Here is a 20,383-nt window from a genome sequence, read left to right as displayed (position 1 = left end):
ACAGCAGCCATCATCATTGGGAATGAGGAGAGCAAGGGGCGACAGGATGGCATCAGCTGGCTTAAATGCTCTCCACCAGCCAATCAGCCAGCAGCAATCTGACACCTGACCAGGCCAATTAGGATGAACACCACCTGCATCTCATTTCTCAATCACACAGACACACAGAGGAGGAAAGGAATGACGAACACATGAGAGAAATATACAAGGACTGAATGTGAACATTAGCTTCTGTAGCTAATTGAGTTTATAATGACTCAGAGCTTGGGACACCTTGTATATTAGCCTGTATTATCCCATACATGTAAAAAGCAGCTGTGATGGCAAAAATTAGGCTTACAACATATACAGTATATAAAATATGTGACTGTGTGTGTGTTTTGTACATGATTAGTTCATTAACTATGGGCTTAATTATAAATGAGTTATGACTGAACGTTACTATAAAGCACACATGGGCAACATACGGCCGGCCCCCTGTGTGGCCCGCGATGGAATTGCAAAAGTTTTTTTTTTTTTTTTACAGTGCACCTGAACGCAACATGCAAGATACCCGCTGAATAAGTGTCCAAATGTTCATGTCATTCTGGCCAATATTCTTCTGTTATAGCATTTCAGTCTGGAATATGGAATATCTTTCAATAATCTTTATGACTAAAAGGCCAAAAGTAATCTCATGTGTAAGAAATGGCTGTTCTACATTGAGGTAGAAATTTAAATAATTAACTTGTTGGTTTTGGATTTATTTAGCTTCAAGAGTGCATGTTCGTGTGACCCTCAACACAGGCTTTGAGAATCCCGGCCACTTACTGATACTTATGCCTTAATTAACCCACTCATATTCTGGTTTATTTCAAGAAAAACATTTCGGATAGTGGAAATTCTAATTGGCTGGTAACTTTAAAATCTAGCAGCCATATTGGCAGGTGGTGAAAAAAGTTAATTTCAAGCCCTGCAGGGAGAGTGTGGTGACATAGGAGTGAGTGAGAAAAGGATCAAATATTGGTGGTTAAGACTGAATAATGACATCACAACTGTTAATTTAAAATGAGTTATTCCTCTAAACCTGGCTTCAAATGCCCCAATTTTTTCGCGCTGGCGCCGTTCAGCCCTCAGCAAAGTCTGGTAGCGAGGACTTTTTTTGTGGCCCTCTCTATCATCAAAATTGCCCATCCCTGGGTTATGTACGGTGGCCCTGAAGTGCAAATCACAACCGCAAATCAGAAAACACAACGACAAATAAGAAAACACAACGACAACCATGGTTGTGGTGGTTTGGTTAATGTGTTTGTGGTTTGGTTAATGTGGTTGTGGTTTGGTTAATGTGGTTGTGGTTTGGTTAATGTGGTTGTGGTTTGGTTAATGTGGTTGTGGTTTGGTTAATGTGGTTGTGGTTTGGTTAATGTCGTTGTGTTTTGGTTAATGTGGTTGTGGTTTGGTTAATGTGGTTGTGGTTTGGTTAATGTCGTTGTGTTTTGGTTAATGTGGTTGTGGTTTGGTTAATGTGGTTGTGGTTTGGTTAATGTCGTTGTGGTTTGGTTAATGTCGTTGTGTTTTCTGATTTGTCGTTGTGTTTTTTTATTTGTCGTTGTGTTTTCTGATTTGTCGTTGTGTTTTCTTATTTGTCGTTGTGTTTTCTGATTTGCGGTTGTGATTTGCACTTCAGGGCCACCTTAGTTACGGCATGACAATATTTGTTCGGCCCCCGGCAACAATCTGGATTTCTCATGTGGCCCCCCATGAAAAATAGTTGCCCACCCCTGTGTTAGAGGGTACACAGACACACAGGAGAATACTGTCACAGAGGACTAAGAGATGATTTACCATCTAAGGCAGGGGTGGGCAACTATTTTTCATGGGGGGCCACATGAGAAACCCAGATTGTTGCCGGGGACCGAACAAATATTGTCATGCCGTAACCCATGGATGGGCAACTTTGATGATAGAGAGGGCCACAAAAAAATGTCCTCGCTACCAGATTTTGCTGAGGGCTGAACGGCGCCAGCACGAAAAATTTGGGGCATTTGAAGCCAGGTTTAGAGGAATAACTCATTTTAAATTAACAATTGTGATGTCATTATTCAGTCTTAACCACCAATATTTGATCCTTTTCCTCACTCACTCCTATGTCACCACCTGCTCTCCCTGCAGGGCTTGAAATTAACTTTTTTCACCACCTGCCAATATGGCTGCTAGATTTTAAAGTTACCAGCCAATTAGAATTTCCACTAGCCAAAATGTTTTTCTTGAAATAAACTTGAATTTTTTTTCAATATTTTCTTGAAATAAATATGAGTGGGTTAATTTAAGCATAAGTATCAGTAAGTGGCCCGGGATTCTCAAAGCCTGTGTTGAGGGTCACACAAGAACAAAAATGCACTCTTGAAGCTAAATAAGTTAATTATTTAAATTTCTACTTCAATGTAGAACAGTCATTTCTTACACATGAGATTACTTTTAGCCTTTTAGTCATAAATATTATTGAAAGATATTCCATATTTCAGACTGAAATGCTATAACAGAAGAGTATTGCCCAGAATGACATGAACATTTGGACACTTATTCAGCGGGTATATTGCATGTTGCGTTCAAGTGCACTGTAAAAAAAAAAAAAAAAAAAAAATCTTTTTGCAATTCCATCGCGGGCTACACAGGGGGCGCCGGCCCGCGGGCCGTATGTTGCCCATGTATGCGTTAGGCCGTGTGTGTGTGTGTGTGTGTGTGTGTGTGTGTGTGTGTGTGTGTGTGTGTGCGCGCGCGTGCGTGTGTGTCCCAGTGTGTGAGCATCCCTGTCTGTCTGTGTGATCAATGATTCTCTAATGAGCACTGCTGTTAGCACATTAAATAGACAGGCTCCAGAGCCTCCCGTGTGTGTGTGTGTGTGTGTGTGTGTGTGTGTGTGTGTGTGTGTGTGTGTGTGTGTGTGTGTGTGTGTGTGTGTGTGTGTGTGTGTGTGTGCATGTAGGTTCCTGCTTGGTTACATGGTCAGACATGACATACTGAACTGTTGCCTGTTAGGCCGGGAGCTACACTATGATTTCCTGCTATCTTCTACCTGCTATCTTCTACCTGTTATCTTCTACCTGTTATCTTCTACCTGTTATCTTCTACCTTGTGCCATCTCAAAAGCAGAGGGGCCACGTTCAAGTTCAACTCAGGGCCGTTTGGTCTCAGGGGCCCAAAAAAACCTTTTTGGGACAAAAATCATGTAAATGCAAATAATAAGGTGGCATAAATAGTTACAGAAATTACACTTCCTGTGGCCGAAATTCTGCACTATACGTCAACTGGTCGTCCAGGTGATTCGAAAATACTTTTTCATAAAAGCATGAAACTTGGCGTACTTGTACAATTTGGGGCTCTGAACATTTTCAGAAAGGGAGCCATTTGGCCAACACCTTGTGGTGGCCATGGCAGCCATTTTACTTTCCTCCATAACTGCACATGTATCAGAGGAAGCATGGTGCTAGTCTAAAACTCTCCCCAGATCGGCAGAGGGTGGCGCAGCGACCGGGACAGCAGGGGGAATTGGCCAAGTCCAACAATGTGAAATAAATAAGTCGTCATCTTCTCTTGTGTCTTCTCTCCCTCCTCTCTGTCTCGTGCCCTTGCAGCAGTACTTCACTCTCCTCATCATAACAGATGGCGTCATCAGCGACATGGACGAGACGCGCCACGCCATCGTGCAGGCGGCCAAGCTGCCCATGTCCATCATCATCATCGGCGTGGGCAACGCCGACTTCGCTGCCATGGAGTTCTTGGACGGAGACGCCAGCGTTCTGAGGTCCAACGCGGGAGAGGAGGCCGTGCGGGACATCGTGCAGTTTGTCCCGTTCAGGGACTTCCGCAACGTAAGTGTTGGACACCGTCACATTCTGTGTAGCACCTGCATAAGTATTTGCTCAAACTATTTGGCACCTGTTCACTAGTCTTGACAGGACTGCATTCAAACATGAATATTCTTAAAAACAAAAGCAGCCTTCTTTCACCAGAACGTCTCTTTACATACCGTAGTTCTACTCATCTTTCATGACGGGGGACACGGTGGTGCAGCGGTAGCATTCCTGTCTCGCGCTTTTGCCTGACAGCAAGAAGGTCCTGGGTTTGATTCTCACCTGGGACGCTGTTGGCACTGGGGGTATGTCTCCTCATGCGTTCGTGCCTAGTGTCCAGGTGGGCTATCTTGGAGTTTGCATGTTCTCCCTGTGCTCCCCTGGGGTTTCCTCCTCCTTATAACATCAATATGGACCCGCACTGAAAACATGCAAGAAGATGGTTGCCTGACCAGCAGCGGTTGGAAGAAGTTGGTCCCGGGGAGCTTCACTGCAGCTGCCCAGCGCTCCTGGCCAGCCCGTGGAGGAGGACGAGCCAGGATGGGAAGAATGCGGAGGACAAATTTCACGGGCGCCTCTAAGCATGTGTGTGTGTGTAGTTCAGCTTTGGAGAACTTTCCACACCGTCGTCCAGGCAAAAAGAAAAAGAAAAAAACTACGAAACCCACAATGCATTTCACCTCCGCCACGTCTAGTTCAGCGAATCACGATGCATTTTATCGGCCACATGTCTTGAAACAACGATATACGTCGTCACTACGCCTCTGCGTCGCAGCCGGCCTTAAAGGGATATACACGCACGCACATGCTGCATCAGGTATCAGTGGGTTAACACAATGTGTATAGAGACATGTTGGAATATAAAAACTTTGAATGACTTCCAACTTAATCACCTACAAATGCATATGAATGTTTTGTAAATGATTAGTTCATCATCAGTTCATCATTAACTAATAGCTTATAAATGACTTACTACTGAACATTATTGTAAAGTGTTACCAAAGTGTACAGTGTGCAGTGTGCATAAGCAATGTGAGTTTAGTAGTGACTTGATAGGAGGGGAGGGGAGGAGAGAGGGAGAGGAGGAGTCTCCTCTCTCTGCATGTATGGGAGTTATTATGGTTATTGCTGTGGGCACGAAAGACCTCCTGTAACGGTCTTTACTGCAGGGGAGCTGACAGAGCCTCTGACTGAAAACACTCTGTTGTTCAGCCAGTAGGTTGTGTAGGGGGCGTGTCATGTTGTCCATTATTCTGAGCACTTTGTGCAACATACATTGGTGCATTGTGACAAATAAAGACATGTTTTACTTCGTTTCGAACTCAAGCTCTCACTAGTGCCTACTTCGCTGCGTACGCAGCATTATGGAAGACTGTCATTTTTGCTCCAAAAATTACTTTTACATTAAAACCTGACCACGCCCCTTTAGGTGACGTGGTGCCCCCCTGGGCTGACTGGGCCTCCCACCTCGCCCCCGTGACTACGTCACGGCCAGTCACCCCAGGGGCCGTCACTCTTCGCTTCTTCCAGCCAGTGTGAGGACGTCGTTTTCTTAAGCTCCGCGGTTAGCTCGAAAGTCAGCGCTCTTCAGAGTTTGGACAAATAGACTCGCTCCGGTTAATTTGCCCGCCTTCGAGAGGTTCGCGTGGACGAGATAAATCAGGATTCGGGGACCCGTTCCTGTTCTCTTCACCAGCGGCATCGGATCAAGTCATCCAAGCTAAGAGTATCTTCTTGCTAACTGTTGTTTTATAATACTGCCGCTGCGCAGTGCTTGTATCACTGTCGCCGTACAGTGCATGTATTGACGTTTCCCCGGCTGGGTTAACGTTTGTTTGGCTCGAGCGCAAGACTCAGGTCTGCACTCATAACTTTTAGCTAGGTTGCACACGTGCAGAATAGCTTGTACCGTTAAGCACTAGAACAACAGGCTATTTAGCACAGTTGTCACAGTTAGCTAGCTTGCATCCGTGCTTGTGCTGCTGTTGCTAGGTACTGTAGGCGCCAGCTACTAGCGTTAGCGCGCGCACGTTTCTCCGGCTGGAGTAACGTTAAATAGATAGCTAGCTAGTCGTCTCGTGCAGCTAGCAGCTAGCTTAGCACTCCAGCATCTTTACCGTTGCAAGCGACTGTAAACAGTCAGCTTACACGTTAAACTCCCGCTAATTCTTGTACAGTCGGCGGATCTTGTTGGCGGGTTAGCTCCGCTCTCTCGCACAATGAACCGGGCGGCTGACATGAGACAGAGGGAGACAGCCAAGAGCTGTGTTAGCTGTGAGGCTACTTTGGCGATCCAGGACCGCCACAGCCAGTGTGTGTTTTGCCTCGGGCACAACCATGCTAGTGACGCCCTGTTGAAGTCAGACTTCTGCCGGGCATGCGAGGGCTTTACCCTGGCCGTTTTACGGGAGAGAGCTATGCTCTTTGTCCAGGTGGGCCCGCGGCTTAGCCACGCACCTCCCGAGGGAGGCGCGTGCGGTGGGTCTGACCGCTCGGAGGAAGAGGAGTTACCTGAAGAGCAGGGCTCCCCGGTCCTACCCGAACGGCAGAGTTTGAACTGGGGGGACGAGCCCATCGACCCTGTGTTAGAACAGGGGGGGGTTTTCCCCTATGACCCCATCATTCCCCCCCAGAACGCCCCCCAAGAGGAGTTGTCTGGCGGGGAGGATTGGGACCGCGCGACCGCGACCACCTCTCTGTTAGGGACCCGTTCGGAGGCTAGCCTCAACGAGCCCTATCAGAAGCAGTTTCTGGGGGTAATGTCTAGGGCTGCAGCTAAGCTTGGCATCGCTCGGGCCGAAACACCTCCGCCCCTCGAATCAGTGCTGCGGGGTTGCTACTACCAGCCGCTCCAGGCACCACAGGCACCTCGCCCGAAGCCCCGGCTGCCGGTCTGTATAGACGTGGTTCGCGCGGTGCAGTCAGGATGGGAAAGGCCTCAGGAGGCCAAGCCGCTCTGCGCGGGCATGGCTCCGTGGTCGGCCTTAGAGGGGGCGGATAAACTCGCGTTAACCGCGATGCCTCCTATCGAGGACATGGTGGCCAGACACCTGGCCCCTAACTCCGCGAGGCCTGCTTTGCCCTCTAAAGCGTGCCAACTTACAGCCAAGTTGGCCGAAAAGGCGTACTTGGCGGCGGGGCAGTCCGCCGCCATGACCAACAACCTGGCCATTCTGCAGGGCTACCAGGTGGTGCTCCTGCGGGACATGCAAGGTGACCCTGCCCCCGAGCTGTTTACAGAGCTCAGGATGGCCACGGATTACGCCATGCGTATGGTGGACTGCCTGGCGCAGAACAGTGGGAAGGTCATGGCCTTCTCTGTTCTCACCCACCGCCACCTGTGGCTAAATCTTACCCAGCTCCCTGAGCAGGATAAGAGGAGGCTGCTGGGGGCTCAGATCTCCCCGGGGGGCCTGTTCGGCTCCTCCGTGGAAGACTTGGCCCAGCGGTTGGAGACGACTAAGAGGGACTCGGCGGCGGTCCGCTCCTTCTTGCCCAAGCGGGCGAAGGGGGAGGACCGCCGGTTCCAGGTCCAAGCGCGCGCGCAGAGTCGTCCTCCCGGGCCTCCGCCGCCGCGGACCGCCCCACGTCAGCGGGTACAAGTCTCACCGGCTAGGGCGCCCCCAGTGGATGCGCCCCACCCAGCCGCGGTGGGCCCATATTTCGTCCCACGGCAGGCCAGGGTACGCGGCCCCCGTCCCCCAAAACGAGGAGGTGCGCGGGGAGCGGGTAACCAGTCCCGTACTTAGTCACCTCCCTGGGGAAGGGGGGGGGCTATGAGCCCACCGTCGTTGGAGCTCAGCGCTCAACTTCGGTCTGGGACTCAGCAGGGGGAAACCCAACCCAGCTCGCCAGGGCTTGGCTTCAGGGCCAGCCTTCGGCTTGTAGCTTTAGGGACAAGCCCACCGTCCTCGGTGCCCAGCGCCCGAGCCCGGTCGGGAGCTCTCCTTGGATCGCTTATCCGCCGTCAGGAGGCCCCCGGGACAAGCCCACCATCGATGGTGCCATGGGCCCATCGTTGGTCGGGAGCTCTCCTGGGGACCGCGCGAGCGGACGAGCCCGCATCCCGCGGTCAAAAGAGAGGCTTGCCTCCTTACGCCCCCCAGCCGGCGAAAGCCGCACGGCTGGGGGGTTTCGCCGGTTCAACACGCTCACAGGGCACGTCAGTAGGCGGAGCCCGCGTAAGAAACCGGCAGGGGGGCTTAGCCTCGTTTGTCCCGCCCCCCCCTTTTTCTTCCCCAACCAAAGCACCGGGTCCCCCGGTGCCCAACAATATACTAAACAGACCATCGTTGCCCGACAGGCTCGAGGCCTGGGAGCGTCTGTGTTCCCCGTCCCCGTGGCTGCGGCGCACCCTTCGGAAGGGTTACGCCATGCAGTTTGCCAGGGCCCCACCCAGGTTCGACGGGACCCACGATACGGTCGTGGAGGGGGAGTTTATAAACATACTCCACAAGGAGGTCATGTCGCTCCTCGCCAAGGGGGCGATCCGCTCGGTCCCCAAGGCAGAGGTACGCTCGGGGTTCTACCACAGGTACTTCGTCGTGCCCAAAAAGGACGGCTCCATGCGTCCAATTCTGGACCTCCGGCGCCTCAACAAGACGCTGAGGAAGCTCCCGTTCCGAATGCTCTCTTTTCCCCACCTCTTCAACGCGTTGAGACAGGGGGATTTCTTTACTTCCGTGGACCTGAAAGATGCGTTCTTCCATGTCCACGTGGTCAAGAGACACAGGAAATACCTGAGGTTCTCCTTCCTAGGGAAGGCTTACGAGTTCTGTGTCTTGCCTTTCGGCATGTCATTGAGCCCGCGAACCTTCACGGCTTTCGTGGAGACGGCCTTGGCTCCCCTCCGCGCGAGAGGGGTTCGCATCTTCCTTTACCTCGACGACGCTCTTATTGTGGCCGGCTCGAGGATCGAGGCCATGAAACATACCAAGGTGGTGACCGATCACCTGCAAACCTTAGGGTTTATGGTGAATTGGAAAAAGAGCTGCCTCGCCCCAGAACAGACGGCGATCTTCCTGGGGCTCGAGTTGAACTCCCGGGCTATGCGAGCCCGCCTTTCGCGGGAGCGACAGGCGCGCACGGTGCGGACAGCGAGGACATTAAGTCGATGCTCCTCGGTGTCAGTGCTTCAGTGCACAGTTATGTTGGGCCTGATGGCCTCGGCGCTGCATGTGCTCCCCCTGGGGAGGCTACACATGCGTCCGTTCCAGATCTGGTTCCTTGCGTTGCGCTTGGATCCAGCCAGGGACCGTCATCGCAGGGTGCCTATGACAGGTCAGGCCCGCCTGGCTTTGGCCATGTGGGCAGACCCCCGTTACCTATCGAGGGGCACTCGATTGGGCCCGGTCCCGCTCAGGCTAGTGATTCGCACCGACGCCTCCCTCTGGGGTTGGGGTGCGGTGTGCGGGTTTCTGTCGGCGAACGGCCGGTGGGAAGCCCAGGAGCATCGCCACATAAACGTCTTGGAGCTGGAGGCGATCCGCCTCGCTCTGCTTCATTTCCAGCGAGTCATACATGGACGCCATGTGCTGATTCGCTCGGACAATATGGCGGCGATCGCCCACCTGAACAAACAGGGCGGTGTGCGGTCGAAGGCTTTGAACCGGTTAGCGGCGGAGATTCACCTGTGGGCGTATCCCCGTCTCCTGTCAGTGTCGGCGGTCTATCTGCCGGGACGGCTGAATTACGGCGCCGACCTGCTGTCTCGAGGCTACCCCCGTCACACGGAGTGGTGCCTCCACCCTCAGGTGGTGGAACAGATTTGGGCCAGGTTCGGTCGTGCCCGCGTCGATCTCTTCGCATCGCGGCGCGCGACGCACTGCCCATTGTGGTTCTCAATCCAGGAGGACAGCCCCCCGTTGGGACACGACGCGTTGGCGAACGCGTGGCCACGGGAGGGGCTCTATGCGTTTCCACCGATCCCCCTGATCCGTCAGGTGTTGGACAGGGTGAGGGAACAGCGTCTCCGGCTCGTTCTAGTGGCCCCGTTCTGGCCCAGGCAGACGTGGTTTGCGGACCTGGTCTCCCTGGCGCAGGGCCCGCCGTGGGCATTGCCGGTGCGGGCCGATCTCCTGTCCCAGGCGGAGGGGGAGGTGTTCCACCCCTCCCCAGGCAGGTGGAAGCTAGCAGTCTGGCTCCTGAACGGGACCAGTTGCTAGCACAGGGCTTGCCTGACAATGTGGTGCGCACTATTCAGAGTGCTAGGGCCGCTTCGACCCGCACCCAGTATGCGTACAAGTGGCGGGTTTTTTCGCGATGGTGCACAAGTAAGGGTGTGGATCCAGTGAACTGCAGCGTGCGTCCAGTTCTCTGTTTCCTTCAAAGCTTGCTTGACGCGGGGCAGTCCCCGCAGTCGCTTAAGGTGTACGTAGCCGCGATTTCGGCTTGCCACATGGGGATTGAAGGGACCCCCGTGGGGGTGTGCCCTTTGGTCTCGCGCTTCATGAAGGGGGCGCGTAAACTGCGCCCGCCGGTGCGGTGCGTTTTTCCCAAATGGGACCTGGTTACGGTGCTGGACGCGCTAACGGGTCATCCGTTTGAGCCCTTGGACTCCGCCGATTTAAAGGTTCTGTCCTTAAAGACTGCGCTGCTGCTGGCCTTATCGTCAGGGAAGAGAGTCAGTGACCTGATTGCCCTCTCGGTACAGCAGGCCTGTATGGTTTTTGGGGACGATGGGCGCAGGGTTACGTTGCGACCTAACCCGGCGTACCAGCCCAAGAATATTAATGCCAGCTATAGGTCTATGGTAATAGACTTATCGGCATTCTGTCCCCCGCCGTTCAGTTCGGGTGAGGAGAGACGTTTGCACATGCTGTGCCCCGTAAGGGCGCTCTCGGCCTATGTGGCTAGGACGCGCGCTTTACGCATTACAGATCAGCTGTTGGTTTGCTTTGGGCAAAGGGCCCAGGGCGGACCCCTTTCCAAGGATCGCTTATCACACTGGATAGTGGAGGCGATCGCGTTGGCATACTCTGCCGTGGGCAAGGTTCCCCCGGAGGGTATCAAGGCGCATTCTACGCGGGGTGTTGCGACATCCTCTGCGTTGTTGCGTGGTGTGTCGGTGAAGGACATGTGTGCCGCGGCCTCATGGTCCTCTCATCACACTTTCGTCAGGTACTACAGTCTCGACGTGTCCGGTTCGCAGTTTGTGCACGCGGTGCTGTCGGTGGCAAGAAAGTAGTATCGTTGCCACTCTAATATGTCAGACGGTTAGGCATAAACGTTGCCATATGGCCGTGGTTCACCGGTGCCTTTCGGGTCGCCCTGTGGGGTGCTCCCGGCAGCAAGGTCGGTTGAATGGAGGCACTAGTGAGAGCTTGAGTTCGAAACGAAGTAAAACGTTAGGGTTGTGCTACAACCCAGGTTTTACGAGTGAGAACGAGAGCTCTCACTACCCAGCCTTGCTGCGTCGATGCGTCTCTGGGTGCGTCGGATCTCAGCTGGCTGGAAGAAATGAGTGGCGGCCCCTGGGGTGACTGGCCGTGACGTAGTCACGGGGGCGAGGTGGGAGGCCCAGTCAGCCCAGGGGGGCACCACGTCACCTAAAGGGGCGTGGTCAGGTTTTAATGTAAAAGTAATTTTTGGAGCAAAAATGACAGTCTTCCATAATGCTGCGTACGCAGCGAAGTAGGCACTAGTGAGAGCTCTCGTTCTCACTCGTAAAACCTGGGTTGTAGCACAACCCTAACGTTTTTGTGCGTCCTGTACCTTTATAGACGAGCTTCTCTCTGAATACTGAACTGGAAATAAGGAGCGATAATGTTCTGACTCACTGACGTGATTATAGCAATGTCAGTTTGACTCCATTTTACTTCTGTGATAGCGAGGCATTACCTAATGATACAGTATGATGTCACCCCATCGCCGTCTGGCACTTACCAAATGGCAGCCTGTTGCTAGTCAGATTGTAGCTACACACACACACGCACACACACACACGCACACACACACACACATACGTACACACACACACACACACACACACACACACGCACACACACACACACACACACACACAGATTTTGGTGTGTGGGCTGCTAGTGGGTGAGCTGACTTCCTCGGTGGTGGGAGGAACAGACAGTGTTTTCTGGCTTTGCTCCATCATGTCCTGGATGGGAGGGTGAGAGAAAGCAACAGAGAGAAAGAGAGAGAGAGAGAGAGAGAGAGAGAGAGAGAGAGAGAGAGGCGTAGAGAGGGAGAGATAAAGGTTGCCAGGGAGAGAGAGAGAGATGGAGAGAGAGACAGAGAGAGGAAGAGAGAGAGACATAGAGTGACGCACAGATAAAGTTATCTTTATTTGAACTTTGAACTGCTGTAATAGACGTTATTCGCTATCAATTAAGCTACATTAGATTTATATTCTATAGTGATTGTAGTTTGGATTTGCTATGGCGGTGTCCAAGTCAAGACCAAAGTCTTTTTCAAGGCCACAGATATTTAATAGGCACCATATACGAATATGCTATATGATCTGTTAAATAAACACAAAATAATACAAATAATAATAGTAAAAAAGAATAATATCTGATAACATCTCAATCATTTTCATTTTCATCCCCCCCCCCCCATAAGCTTGTTGCAATGCAGTGCTTATGGTATGCACTCTCTAGGCTGCACAGAGACACAGAGTTGTGCATAAGAGAAAGCCAGTGTGCGCGTGTACACCAGACACTACGGTAGAAGTCACACAATTAAGCATCAGTCAACTGGAGGCTGAACATACTGTACAGATGCCAGGAGGAAGCTTGGTGATCTTCTACCTGTTGTGGCTGAAGTCAACACATGAATCAACGGTCTTCTTCTTCTTCTTTTCCACGTTCACAACGAGAGCAGCGGTTGCATTCTGCCAGCGATGGAGTTTGATAGCTTACCAGTGACTCAGAATGCTGCGTTCAAAATAGCCTGTTGCGTAACTTATAGGTCACTTGGGTTGCGGACCGGTGCATTAGAAGATGAATCAATACAGCCGAAAGTGATTCAGTGAAAGGGTTAAAAAAAAAAAAAAAAAGGTCAAGAGAGTGAAAATTGTCATTACTGCAAAAACATGATGCTGGAATTTGGCGTTGTTCCAAGAGCCGGCCAATAAATCAATCACTAATCAGAAACCAATGAGTTGTTTCAGAGATGAAATTATGTTATATTCCAGTTATGAGAGCAAACAGCTTCACCAGTATGTTTTGCTCTGGTAAAAAGAAAATGAAATATTAATGCGTGACATTCAGAACATCCAAAATTAAACCGAATCTGAAGCCCAATCTACACTAGATTGTTTCATACCATATTAGTACCAGTGAAAACATCTTGTTTTATAAAAGGAGTGATTGGTGTGTAGAATTGTGAACACATGATATTTTCAGTCAAGCTCAAGCATGAGCATATAGTGGTTTCAAATCTCATTTTTACTGGCTGGATGGTGTCTATTATTGTCATTGTTGTCATCATATGTAATGGCTGCCATGGCAACATTTTCGGGAAAAGAGGAAACAGGGATTTAGAGGTTTTTCTAGCTTTCATCAGCTCCCATAGATCTAAGAGACAAAGCATTTGAATTTACATGATCTACACCAGTGGTTCTCAAATGGGGATCCTGGGACCCCCAGGGGTCCGTGGCACTTTGCCAGGGTGTCCGCGAAAAGTTTAAAGGAAAATAAAAATAAAACTTTTTTTTTCTTTTTTTGCAAAAGCATATTTCAACGAAAATATGTTAGGCTTTAAATATAAAATGGTTCATGGATTACATTCTAATCTAACAAACCTATCAATTTAAAAGTCAAGCACGTTACCATGGAAACAATTAAGCTTAGCCATTAGCCCAAAATCACAAATCAGAATGAGAGGGTCCCCGGTATATTGTCTATCTTGTAAGGGGTCCTTGGCTGAAAAACCTTTGAGAACCTCTGATCTACACTTCAGAGTGCCCAGTTACAATTACCAGCTAAATTATAATCACATCAACACTGTGGCAGCGTTTTCTGTAAGTCCACACCCAGAGTTCACACTTTTAGATGGTTGTGAAAAGCCACAGTTAACTGGATGAGCAGCTCTATAATATATATCTAATAATTATAATTGTATATATATATACTGTATATTTATATATACATATATATAACAGTATACAGTATATACACATATATAGTGTATGCCTGCACCGCTTACTTCAGCACCTGGGTGTGATTTTTAACCTGGCTTATGGATCAAAGGTGAAGGGACACACAGATACGATGGTTTATAGAGGGACTTACCTGCCCACTCCTCTCACTTCAATAGAACATTTCAATCCAACATTTTAACGCTGTGACGTCTTCTCCCTCTATTTATTTGTATCCTTCTTCTTATGGTCCTTGATCTACAGTAGAGAGGGAAGTTTGAGAGGAAACTGGAGATATTCTACTTACCAGTGGTGGCTGGTGAGCTTGGAAACAGGGGAGGAAGCTAGTGCGGCACTAGCCCCTTTTCCTTTTATAAAAGTAAAAGGTTTTCTGTGCAAGGCGAATAGAAACTCACGTCATATTAATATAATTCAAATACTATTCAACTTAAAAGGTCCCTTCAAAACATATTTTAAGATGCATAAAGACTATACTTTAATCGTCTAGTCTTAATCACTATGGCCCACTAGCTCAGAGAGTTGGATTGCTGTCTAGCAGTTTGGTGCTTGTGGGTTTGAGCCACAGTGACTTTTGAGGTTGTGGGTTCGAGCCTCAGTCAGTTTTGAATGTCGACAGCCAGAGGAAAGAGTCATTTAAAGCCCTGAGAAAACCTCATTCAATCAGTCTGACTTGGTGGCACAGAGAGTAGGCTTGCTGCCCGGCAATATTGAGGCCTCAGCCACTTTTGCGGTCGTGGGTTCGAGCCTCAGTCAGTTTTGAATAATGACAGGCAGAGGGAAGAGACAAGAGCGCCCGGAGAAGAGCTGTGAGTGTGAAGGGCAGCTGGTGGTGTGAAGGAATAATACACACAGTGACACTGGGGCCAGAGGTTGTGGGTTCTAATCCTGTTCAGCTGGCACTGCCTGGAGCTAAGGGGGGGGATGTTCTCCCCCCCTGACCTCTGCAGAGACATGAGCAGAGGGTTATGAGACAGAAAATCACAGAGAGCTGAAATTTTACTGACATCGGAAATATGTTTTATGTAACTGTTCTGGTTGCTCCACCTGGCTGCTGCTAGGCGTAAAAATAACTTTTTGAAAAACTGCTCTAGACTCAGTATATGACATGTCTGGATCTCTTTGCAGTCTGTCCACAGTGTCCATTTCAGTGGATCTGTAGGAGGCGCTGTGTCGCTCTGTGTATCTGCCTGTAGGAGGCGCTACGCTGGTGATGTTAAAGACAGGGCAGTGCTGTAATATGTCTCCTCCATCAGGAATCGAACCAACAGTCTACCTGTCAGACAGAGACAGCGACACAGCCGCTCAGCTGACTGAGCTATGAGCTGTTGGGAGTTAAGCTTCTGATTTCTACACACTGTATTCACACTGACAATAACACAACATAAAGAGTGAGACAGCCAGGTGAGATTTCTACCAGTGAGTTTAGCTAGAGTCAGGGACTGACTAGTCTCCTTCATCAGCTTATTTATATCAGTGTTCAAACTACTGGTGATGATAAAGAAGGATCACTGCTGCAGCTTATAATGTGAGTACTGCCCAAAAAAATTTGGGTGTTTTTTTTTTTCGTGTGCGCGCCATACCTGTATACAGTGTGGCATAATTGTGCTTTAAGTAAAACAGTTGTCTAATGGTAAAGTAAAGGCGAAATGAATTATGCAAAGGACAAATAATATGAAAACGAATAAGCAAGAATATGAAAATGGATTAAAAAATGCACATTTTAAATTGCATTTTGCAAATCAGCATCAGTCTTTCATTTGTCAAATTAATTAATTAATTAATTAATTTAAATGGCTCATTTATAAGCATTTTTATTAATAAGGTTTATAAATAGTTTTATCAAACAGCTCATTTAAAAGCATTTTTTTCTTCTAGAAGCCGTCTGGAAGGTGATGTAGCCTACAGTAACCTAAGCGAAAAGCACATTAGATTGTGCACAAAAGAAATCCATGCAGTCAGCAGAGAAATCCTTATCCAAAGCAAAAGATTCCCACCAGGAATAAAAGAACAGACACCGAATTGGGCACTGGGTGGGCAATTTTTCTCTCTCTCTCTCTCTCTCTCTCTGCTGTCCTCTTCCCCCTTACGTCTAGCTTGACGGTGCAGCTGAGCTGATAAATGCAGACTTGTTCAACGAGCAACAGGTTAGCGGATGTGATAGATAACATCATTATCAGTACAGGGGGACACACTCTCAACAGTGCTGCTGCATCAACATGTTAGTTACATTCCAATTCATCAACTTTGGAGCGTTATTTACCCCCCCCCTTCCCGACATCCTAGGTTGACATGCTTCGTCCCAATCGATTCCTTATTTCTTCTAAATGATTAGGCTACAGACCGCTTTATAGATCCACACTGTTACAGCAGGCAACATCAAACTTAAGTTAGTTAGTTAGTCTGTCAGTAAAAGGCTTGATGGATGAACAAATCAATCAAAAACACTTCACTACGTCCAACATAGGCTACAAGATTCGTTTCATAACGAAACATGCAAATTGCATGTTTCGTTGCAATTTGCTATGCAAATTGCTGTTTCGTTCCACGCTGGTTCCGCGCTGCCAAATTCAGTTAAAAAATGTGCGAGTTTAAGATCGCCAAATGGCGGGCTATTCAGCATAAAACAATATAATACGAAAAAGTAGCACTGCTTGGTGGACGCCGAATTTAGTAGAAGACCCGGATAACTCGAACTGAATTGACTTACTTGAATATCCATGCAGTCTGTTAGCCGGTGCGAGTGCAGCCGATGAGGTTAAATTATCCCAGTGTTTGCTTGTGAGCCTCTGTCCTCCGTGTGAACCACGCTGCCCTCTCTAAACTCTGCGTAATACAATGCAACGACTGTCTGGCTTGTGAGCTAACTTACTGCTTGATAATATAAAAGATAGGTTAATAGGAAAAGAGAAAGGGGAAAATATAGGTGCTACTGTCTGTAAATCTATCTATTAGCCTGTCAGGTCTTCATTTCCTGTATTTCCAATGGAGCGCTGCGGATTCAACAAGATTTTCAGACGTAGGCTATTCAGCATTGGACAATACAGAATGTCAATCACTGTCAGCCATCTATCCAAACAACAACCAATTAGATTTCACCTGGTTTAACCAGGGTAAGGGCGTGCGAACCTCCAGCTCAATGTGATTGGTGGGAAAACACATCACTCTCACGTGTTTCTGTCAGGTTTCTGTGAATTGCAAGTGTTTTTCAACCAATCATATTTTTCATTAGATAAATGACCAAATAAATAAACACCCACAGGGCGAAGTTTTTTTATCTGCCTACTAAAGGCTGGGACCAGGGCCAGAGTGACTCTCTGCATGGAGCTCTCCTTTCCATCAGTTCAGGTCACTGTTGTTTAAGCATATAAGAATATAATGAATGGAAAAATGAGCGTCTGCACATAAGAAAAAACACATTTGATTGATATTTTATTATAATTTTTTTTTGAAAAATGAAAAAAAAAATAAAAAAAAATATATAATATTTTTTTTTATATAAAATCCCCAATCTAATAGAGGAGGACCATCCTCCTATGCCTCACTGGAAAAACCTCCTCTGCTACTTACCTTAATTTATTCAATCTAAAATAACTCTCTCTCCCTCCCACTCTGTATGTGTGTTTTTTTGCCAGGCACCCAAGGAGACCCTGGCCAAGTCGGTGCTGGCCGAGCTGCCTCAGCAGGTCACCCAGTACTTCAAACAGCGGAACACGCCGCCCAACAAGGCGGCGCCCGAGTGAGAGGCCCCGCCCCTCGCTCACATGCTGTAACATCTCCAACAAAACCTCTCTTCTCATACATGGCAAACAATACAACCAGAGAGTCTACATCAGCTGTGAACACATTTTGACTCATGGACAGAACATCAAAAAGGTGAAGACATCCCCATGCAGCAGTATATATGTGAAAATGAGTCATGTTTGGTCCGTTCTCCAGTGTGATTCCATCCGTTTCTTCAGTGAGAAATATGATAATTATGTAAAAGACCTTGCATGTCTACAACGTTGATACAGCAGGTGTCTCCAAATGATTTAATCGATATGCAGGAAAAAAGATACAGAATATATGTACATATATCAGCCTTTTTCCAGAGTATGAAAACTGAGAACTAGAATTCTTCCTTCATGCATGTGTTTTATGTGATTGATACCATGATACATACGACTCCTCAGTGTAAAGTCAGTCACTAAGTTGAAATATATCAGTCGTCTAAATACACTTTGTGATATAGATCCTTTACAGACACAGGATCAAATAAAGGGTGTTTTCTCAGAGGATGAATGAGGAATTTTTCATTTTAAAACCACAATTTTGGATCTCCAGGTCATCTTGAGAGGTCTTGATTTTAGATGTGAAAAAGCAGAGGAGGAATAGGCCAATGGTGTCAGCTCCAACACTAACTAACACAGGACAGATGTGGTATTATCCCATTGATACCTGATGCAGCATTTGTGTGTGTATCCCTTTAAGACCGTGAACCGCATTAACGCGGTTCACGGTCTTAAAGGGATACGCACACAAATGAGGGATATACACGCAAATGCTGCATCAGGTATCAATGGGTTATGTATGCTGAAGTGTGGGCGCCGGGCCGATTCTGCTAGCTTTGCAAAATCCTTGTACGTCAGTGACTCTGCTTAAGACTTCGGTTCAACCTGCATGTCGCCAATATCTACTCACTGTTTCCAAAATTATGCTGATGATCACAAACGCATGATTAGTATTATTATTATTATTACTACTTTCCAAAATGATATGGTATCTATCTGATTTTGTAAATATGGAACGATGAGATTCGTTGAACTGGACCAGAAGTCTTGATGTGTGGTTGGTTGTTGCGTAAAGAGTTTCTAAAGTGGAACGAAATCGGAAGAGGTGTTTCTGACATGCATTATATCGAATGTATATTTATATGATGTTACTTAGGTTCTGACAAGCCAATGTTTATGACATGTTTTTAATGTACCTTTTATGCAGTGCTAAATATAGTGTACTTAGTTGTACTATGACGTGTATTGTTGTGTAACTTTGTATTAAACATGTTGCTATGAATTTTCTAAAGTTGTGTCTATGTCTAATAATACTCAGGTGAATAAAGTGGAAAATGTAGTGATGTGTGTGTGTGTGTGTGTGTGTGTGTGTGTGTGTGTGTGTGTGTGTGTGTGTGTGTGTGTGAGAGAGAGAGAGAAGGAGACGGAGCAAACGTTTCTTTTGAACCTTACATGAGAGCACCGATTGTTTTTCATGGCTGGTTTCAAAATTAATGAAGAGAGCTAATTGGAACCTGGACTCAAACTGGAGGTGCAGGTACATCAGTCTCCTCTATTGGATGGAAATATGAACATAAAACTCATATTCATCATAGGCATAGATGAAAACATTCCGCCTGAGCATCTTATATTTATTATCATGGTTCCTACACATTTTCCATTTCAAAATTCCATACTTTTCCAGACTCAAATTTCCAGAATTCTCTCTCAGACCATTATTTGACATCTGAGTACACAAGGGTGTCACTTTGTGTTGAAAAGTGTTGATGTCCCCGTTGTAAATGACACCTATGGCCACACCACAATTTGGAGGTTTTGGGGTTGAGCCTCAGTGAAAGCTTTGGACTTTGAAGAACTTCTCTCAAGTGAAGATTGAAAAGATCTGACAGCAATGCTTTGCACTGGCGCCGGAACAAGGGGGACATTTTGTCCCCCTTAAAATTTGGTCCCCCTAAAAAATTTTTTTTTTTTTTTTTTTTTTAAATCTGAGGGGGCAACTGCCCCTGACGCTTAGAGCCCACTTTACACTGTTTACACAGCCTGTGATGCTTGTTAAAGCCGTGATCATTGTGGGATTATTACACCTGAGAGACAGACAGACCTGGACTCTGTACTGCACTCACTGTCATTGGCTGCTGCTATAATCGTATACGGTTATTGTTATTTTATTTTTGTGTTGAGATGACAAGTTTTGCACTGTGTTTCGAAGTGATAATAATAATAATAAGTTCAGTGTTTCTGCCTGTGTTGCTGTCTGTTGTAGTGTAATTATAAAATGACCTAAAGGGAGAGCAGGTCACCAAGTGAGTGAGAAAAGGAAAAATACTGAATAATTACATCACTACAGTATAATCCTAATGTTAATTTAAAATGAGATATTCATCTAAATATGGCTAAAAATCATCCAAACGTCCATAAAAACACATACATTTTTCGCCGCCGCCCTTACGGGCGCCGAAAAAGCGGCGCCCGAACTCGTTCCGGCGCCACTGATGCTTTGACCTTGTGAGACTCAGTGACTCACAGAGGTTGACAGCTGCATGACAGTTGTGAGGTTGAGGGTTCAACCCCTCAGTCTGTTAAAGTTATGATAATTGACACAAAGAAGACTGAAAACCTGTCCCAACAAGGGTGACATAGTGGCTCACAGAGTTGGATTACTG

General features: G+C 47.6%; 1 protein-coding gene across 1 annotated transcript in view; it reads left to right on the top strand.

Moving 5' to 3' along the window:
* Positions 1 to 17,690, top strand: part of cpne2 (copine II) — a gene marked incomplete at both ends in the record, with an annotated part of 57,429 nt that extends 39,739 nt beyond the window's left edge. Inside the window, 2 exons of the mRNA XM_083654542.1 lie at positions 3,615 to 3,851; positions 17,583 to 17,690. Coding sequence (XP_083510668.1) covers positions 3,615 to 3,851; positions 17,583 to 17,690 — 345 coding nt within the window. The remainder of the gene's footprint in view (positions 1 to 3,614; positions 3,852 to 17,582) is intronic.
* Positions 17,691 to 20,383: the final 2,693 nt, after the last annotated feature.

The sequence above is a fragment of the Poromitra crassiceps genome (assembly GCF_964638095.1).
Source record: "Poromitra crassiceps genome assembly, chromosome: 18".
Classification (NCBI taxonomy): domain Eukaryota; kingdom Metazoa; phylum Chordata; class Actinopteri; order Beryciformes; family Melamphaidae; genus Poromitra; species Poromitra crassiceps.
This window is presented reverse-complemented; position numbering and strand designations above follow the sequence as displayed.